We start from the raw sequence: 7,087 nt of genomic DNA, 5'->3' as shown, positions 1-7,087 counted from the left end.
AGATATTTGTTATCTACTACAGGGAAATACAATAATGCTGAATGAGAATATAATAATAATAATAATAATATTTTAGGGAGAAGCATTTGATTGCCTGTATGAGAATCCTCTGCCAACAGACTTGAGATCATAATCTTTGTAGCGTTCACATATACTTAAATCTCTGGCTTTATTTATTAAAACACTTAATACATTATACTTTCTTCCATTGAGAGTCACATAACTATTAGAGTATTTTTCTATGTCTGATGGAGTTATTTTAAAAGCACTTTTGTCTTCATTTTGACCTGAAGGTAAAATTTCAGTATTTTCAAACGGTGGCTCTGTTTTGTTTAGAACAGGTTCACAATTTGAAGTTTTTAAAATTTCTTCATATTCTTGGAAATTGATTTGCAATGTTATTTCAGGCAGATTAAAATCAGGTATATCTGGCTTCAACAAGCAAGCACGGTGACGTCTGCGACTCACATACAGTTTTGTGAAATCTGTAACAAAAACAATTTACATATCAAAATATTTTAAGAGAATTTGAAATTTTGAACTGAACAATATACTTACTGGTGATATAAGTTTCTGGATTTTTTTCCAGAAACACCGGCCAAGATTCCAACTCATCTATTATATTTACAAGTCCTTTTCCTTGAATTTCAAGAAATAGATCACCAATGACCTGTAATTTATAATTTGAGTTACTTTTACCTTGAACAAATATAAATATAATATTCAAAATATTATATAAATAATTACCACATGATTATGCAATGTTGTTAAAAGAGCTATTGGCTGAAAATAAATTCCCAAGGCATTTTTTATGAGTTGCTGACATTTTTCTATAGAACCTTGGGTCCAAGATGTGGTTGTATTATTCTTAATTTGACAATCATCTGTCAATATCTGGATAAATAGAAACATTATTAAATTATTGTTAATGAAAACAATTAAATGCATATTCACTTTTGAATGTGTCATGTTATATACATAGATAGAAATATATATATTCATAATCTTTGAAGAAAAAACCTTGTCAATTGGAACAACACCGTGTATACTCGCTTCAAAAACTTTTGTTGGTAATTTTCTATATTCCAATGGAAGATCTATAAAAACAGTTTTATCACTTGGACGCAAAAACATTCCATAATCAACCAACCATATCAAAAACTGTTTTTCCATCGAAACTATACCACGAGTCCATTTATTTTTCCACATAACAGCAACATACTGAAAAATATTAAAATATAATTATTTTTGTTACACGTCTAACGGACAAGTTACGCAAAAAGATTTAAATTGATACTTATGTCCATAAAAGAATATTTCTTACTTACTTGACCATGGTTTCCCTCTGTTATTTTATTTTTATTTACTGAAAATTGACTCACTTCAGATTGATATTCAAGTTTAAAACAATGTTCACTAAAATCATTAGTAACACAAAAAAATGAGAAGGGATTTGTAAAAGTCGTTATTTTTATATTCATTTTAAACTTTTGTAAAACTAATCTATTTTCCGAAACCTTTCTACTATCTTATTCATAAATAAGTAATGCTTATAATCCTAAGGTAGTCTAATAAACTTTATATCGTCATAAGGATGTAAAAACGAAAAGAGGGTGAACGAATAGAATAACATAATAGATAGTTGCCGATTGGTAAGTGTCAATTGACAGGTTGTTAATTTTTGCGCGAACAGCAGCATAATGTTTTGAAACAATAGCAAAATCATAATACTGTCAATAGTAATATCGAGATTACATAAAAACGTTATTTGTATTATTAAAAAATAATCAGATACTTTATTAGGAATCTTTTATTATATTTAATGTATTAACATTTGAATTATCTCAGCTCTGCGATACATAAAAAAGGTATTGTATAAATAAAAGAATAAGAAGATTGACTCACTAGATTTATTTTTATTGATACTGTAAGTAAACAACGTTCGAATTCTCATTTTAAATCCATTATAATGTTCCTTTTGTTTTCGAATGGTACAGAATTTGTAAAAATGTATTTTATTTTTATATGAACCACTTAAAATTCTTAGTTTAATATTATCTCTAATAAAAATAAGGCTGTATTTGTGTTTATAATAATCTTGTAAATATTAATTTTTTCATACTGACATGTAGTTAGTATTTAAAGTTGATTTAAATTGGAAGTTGTTGACTCATATAATATTATGCCTAAATATAAATTGTATCAACATCATACTTACAGCAATAAGCTTTTTAAAAGCAACAGGCGCATGACTATAATTACGTACATACAATATGTACGTGATGGTTACTATGTTTATTGCAGGACCATGACGTCAATACAGAAGAGTCGATTCATTGTCTGCGACATTATTATCATATAATTTAGATTCAGGACGCTCAAAAATCACGGGACTGCACCTCCACGGGATACCATAAATCCTAGAATCTCTATGATCAATCAAATAAAAAATGTACAGAAAGATAAAATTTATAATAATTAGAAAAAAAAATGTTAAGCTTTGACATAAGTATAATTTTCCTTTGGAAAATTGCATCATACTTTTTGCAATTTATGCAAAGTTGTGCAAAACTAGCAGTAAACTTGATGTTTCAAAAAAATCCTATAAGATTTTTGGTTATAGTTTGAAATATGAATATTCAATATTCTTTAAACTTAAATACTAATAATAAATCTTATAAACAATTATTTTCTCCGTTTTAATACATTAAATGTTACTCTGATCGAAGCCAAAGTTATTGCCTCAGTTTCATAGTATCACTGAAGGAAATTTATTATTTGTTACGTTCCAAAAAGTCAGATGATTACTGCTTACTGATTGATTACTTTGAAGAAAACTGTCGTGGAAAACTGTGGTCGGGCTTATTGTTTCTTTACGATAAAGCTCGTGCTCATCGATCGAAAATTACGCTCTACGCAGTCCATAGGGCTAGCTTTGATAATCTTCACAGCGCAACATTTCCTTTGAACAGCCCTTAGTGAATCAAATTATATCCAAATGAAAGGAGATTATTTAAGGAACTAAATTTAAAAACGATACAGGGCTGTATGCGTTTCTTGACAGTCAAAATTATTGTTCTTTTTGAGTAATGAAAAAATAAATAAATTATAAATTAAATTAGAATTATAAATTTTCAAAAATTACAGCTCATAGGTCGTAGGTTTAAATTTTATTTTTGTCGTAAGTTTGTGTTATTTTTATACTCAGACCTCGAGACCTTGTCTCCTAATTAGTGTTTATAATGCATCCAACAGTTGGACACTATTTTTTTCGATGAGTTTTCAGTTTGATTTCTATATACAACTCTGATTCGAAAGTTGGAATATAAGACATTCCTATTTACTTTTTACAACCCTTTCAAACTCTCTTAACAAATGATAATATTACAAAATAGGCAACACATTTTCAATAAACGTAAACTTGAAGAAAAAGATTTTAATTAACACAATTCATATATATTTGTATATTAGGAATGTATGACAAATACTGCGCTTGAGTCCATAATTCGTCACTTGCGTATTGTATCACAAAGTAGCGCTTAAGAGTTAGTAGTAGTAATAGACTTTTAGCATATACGCAATCAAAGTAAGTAATGAAATAATTGATTATTAAAATATATATATTTGATTAATAATAATAAATAATAAATATGAGACATCACATACATTACTCTGTTCCCAATGTAAGTAGCTAAAGCACTTGTGTTATGGAAAATCAGAAGTAACGACCGTACCACAAACACCCAGACCCAAGACAACATAGAAAACAAATGATAATCTACATTGACTCGGCTGGGAATCGAACCCAGGACCCTCAGAGTGGCGTACCCATGAAAACCGGTGTACACACCACTCGACCATTGAGGTCGTCATACAACGCCCACGTACTGTAAATTAAAGCCTTTTGTATCCTATCTATCTAAAGGGATGTTTTACGTTAGCTTATCTGATAATAGAATTATGCATTTCTCTGCACCTACTGCATTTTCATTGCCCTGATGGTTCAGTGGAATACCTTGTACAACTGTAGATCGAGGAGTAATAGGTTAAAATTCCGGATCAGGACAATTCAGTGTATTGTATTTAGAGTTCCGTACCCGGCGTGAAAACGAACCCCATTACTGTCTCTGCTGTCCGTGCGTCCGTCTGTCTATTTATCTATCTGTAACCAGGATGTGAACCGTTATAGTTCGACACTTGATATTTTTACAAATGATGTATTTCTAATGCCGCTGTAGAAACAAATACTAAAAACAGGATAAAATGAATATTTAAGTGGTGCTCCCATACAACAGGTATGATTTTTTGCCGATTTTATAGATAATGGTGCGGAACCGGAGTCGAGATGGCTCAGTGGTTAAAACGCGTGCATCTTAACCGATGATTTCGGGTTTAACCCAGGCAAGCACCGCTGATTCATGTGCTTAATTTATCTTTATAATTCATCTCGTGCTCAACGGTGAAGGAAAACATCGTGAGGAAAGGAAATTTCATAGAAATTCCGCCACATGTGTATTCCACCAACCCGCATTGGAACAGCGTGGTGGAATATGTTCCATACCTTCTCCTCACAAAGGGAGAGGAGGCCTTTAGCCCAGCAGTGGGAATTTACAGGCTGTTGTTGTTGTTGTCGTTGTTGGTGCAGAAGCCTTCGTGCGTAAATTCGTCTCGCACTTGATCAATTTTTTACTTTTTGTATTAAGAACTGCTTAATATGTATTGTAGCCCTGAGCTGGGAACTTGGCCGTGCTATACCGGGAGTATATCAGTGCCAAGAGTGCACCGGAAACCACGTAAAAGGAAGAGTGCACATGTCTTTGCGGACACGTGTAGTAACTCATACTTGTCTAAGTGACAAGCATCCGTTGTAATGGTCACCGTCAAATTTATATAAGGATATTTTTAGACCTCGTTATATATGGAATGTGTTCCAAAGTTTCTCCTAAAAGGGAGAGGAGGTTTTAACCCAGTAGTGGTAAATTTACAGTTGTTGATGTTGTTGTTGTTGTTACATATACATCAAAAACTAACCGTTATCAAAGGATTCGTGTTTCGCTACATATGAAATGAAATCAATTTTGTTCAAGTAAACTTAACAATGGAGCGTTTTTAAATCGTCGATATTTAAATACTACCACCACTTCACACTACACCACTATATTTGTTACATTACCTATATCCTACTTTACAGTAGTTACATATTACTGAAAATACTCTATAGGTTTCCCGTCAATGTATAGCAACTTTTAGATATCAAATATTCATTCAAGATTCGCTCTGTATTCACTCGGGTGCAATTTATTAATAAAGAAAATTATTTTCTACCAGTGATTTATATTAATTACAATTTTATCTTATAATATAGACTAACTGGTTATTTTTAACGCTGTTATAAAAAGAAGAAAATGCACCCGACCATCAAGACTAAGGATTAGAAAACTTCCCGCCAACACTGACACAGATCCAGCGGCTAGCCGCTTCTACCCCTTCTACTAGTAGAAGAAGTATATATAATACAAGGATATTATTACTTCCAATTTCACTTAAATATCTTTTTGTATAAATTCTTTAATATCATAAAGGCCAGGTCGCATTTGCTCATTCGCGTCACTCAATTCTATTCGAAATGAATAATAAATGTCTACGGAAGTTGTATATGTATATAAAAATGGAGATTGATATGTATAACAACAACAACAACAACAGCCTGTAAATTCCCACTGCTGGGCTAAACGCCTCCTCTGCTTTTGAGAAGAAGGTTTGGAATATATTCCACCACGCTGTTCCAATGCGGGTTGGTGGAATACACATGTGGCAGAATTTCTATGAAATTTGTCACATGCAGGTTTCCTCACGATGTTTTCCTTCACCGCTGAGCATGAGATGAATAATAAAGACAAATTAAGCACACGAATCAGCGGTGCTTGCCTGGGTTTGAACCCACAATCATATGTTAAGATGCATGCGTTCTAACCACTGGACCATCTCGGCTCATTAATATGTATATCTATTTGAAATTAACAGATTTTGACACCGCTTGAGATGAGATAGTACATTAGTTTTTAAGTAGACGGCACTAGATGGCGCTACGAATAACAAGTATGTACTCCTACCGTTAAATGGAAGTCGCTTGTGAAATTGGTATAGAGATACACAGGCAGAACAACGACTACCGGCAAATTTTAGACTTTTCTTGCGTCGTTGAGCCACAAAAAAAGTAAGAAAAAAACATTGATCACAGAAATTTTTGCTATAACATTCTAATAATCATGTAAATTCGTTTGGCAGGAAAGCGTTGTAGTTTTATTACATTAGAGGCAAAAATGATGCTGCATGACATAAATATCAAATTATGCAGATACCGATTTTTTATCATATCGATTTCATGCTTATAAAGTCAACACATCAGATGGTAGGCTATCCGTCAGTCATCGCGGTGAGTGTGGCAACTGACAACAAAACATATCATGTAATGATCGAATGATGATGAATGAGGCATGATCATTCAAAACCGGATAACCCGGTATTACTGTCATGTTGAGATGGCTAACTGTATCATATTGAATGTTAGCACATGTAATGCCATACCGTTTAAAAATTAAATTCGATTTTGCAGATACTCGATTTGATAATATCTTAACCGATTTTAAGGAATGAATCAACTACGCAGACGTTGTAGATACGTACATACTATGTACTAGTATGTGTGCAAACACATACATATCGGTATTATACTCACTCCCTGAAGTCTCTACTCCCACATCATGTATAACTATGACGGTATGTCCGACACGACCAAAAAGTTCAATGCTAGTTGGTTTGGCTACTATTTCATTGGCAATTAATTGGCAATAAAATTAAAAATGACATTTTAAAGTAATTATAAAGCCATTTAACACTTAAAATACTCAAAAAGTTAATATAACCGAAGATCGGCGATTCAAATCCGGAAAGCACTATAAAGTTTTCACGAAATAAACGGTTCATAATTTATTTCGGCTTGGCCGACAAATGTCACATCGTAACACACGTACACGCGTTGGATAAAATTTCCAAATGTAGGTATATCCACCCACCCACACCAGAA

General features: G+C 32.5%; 1 protein-coding gene across 1 annotated transcript; it reads right to left on the bottom strand.

The window, feature by feature from the left end:
• Window positions 1-72: 72 nt before the first annotated feature.
• LOC124530935 lies at window positions 73-1,650 on the bottom strand. Its single transcript, XM_047105307.1, has 5 exons — window positions 1,329-1,650; window positions 1,021-1,221; window positions 748-894; window positions 559-670; window positions 73-485 (listed from the first exon to the last, which is right to left on the bottom strand). Exons 1-5 carry the CDS (start codon window positions 1,479-1,481, stop codon window positions 73-75), a joined length of 1,026 nt encoding a protein of 341 aa, XP_046961263.1. The 5' UTR covers window positions 1,482-1,650.
• Between the last annotated feature and the right edge of the window lie 5,437 nt (window positions 1,651-7,087).

Source organism: Vanessa cardui, chromosome 7, assembly GCF_905220365.1.
Source record: "Vanessa cardui chromosome 7, ilVanCard2.1, whole genome shotgun sequence".
Lineage (NCBI taxonomy): Eukaryota > Metazoa > Arthropoda > Insecta > Lepidoptera > Nymphalidae > Vanessa > Vanessa cardui.
The sequence above is the reverse complement of the archived record's forward strand: the minus strand, read 5'-3'. Positions and strand labels throughout refer to the sequence as shown.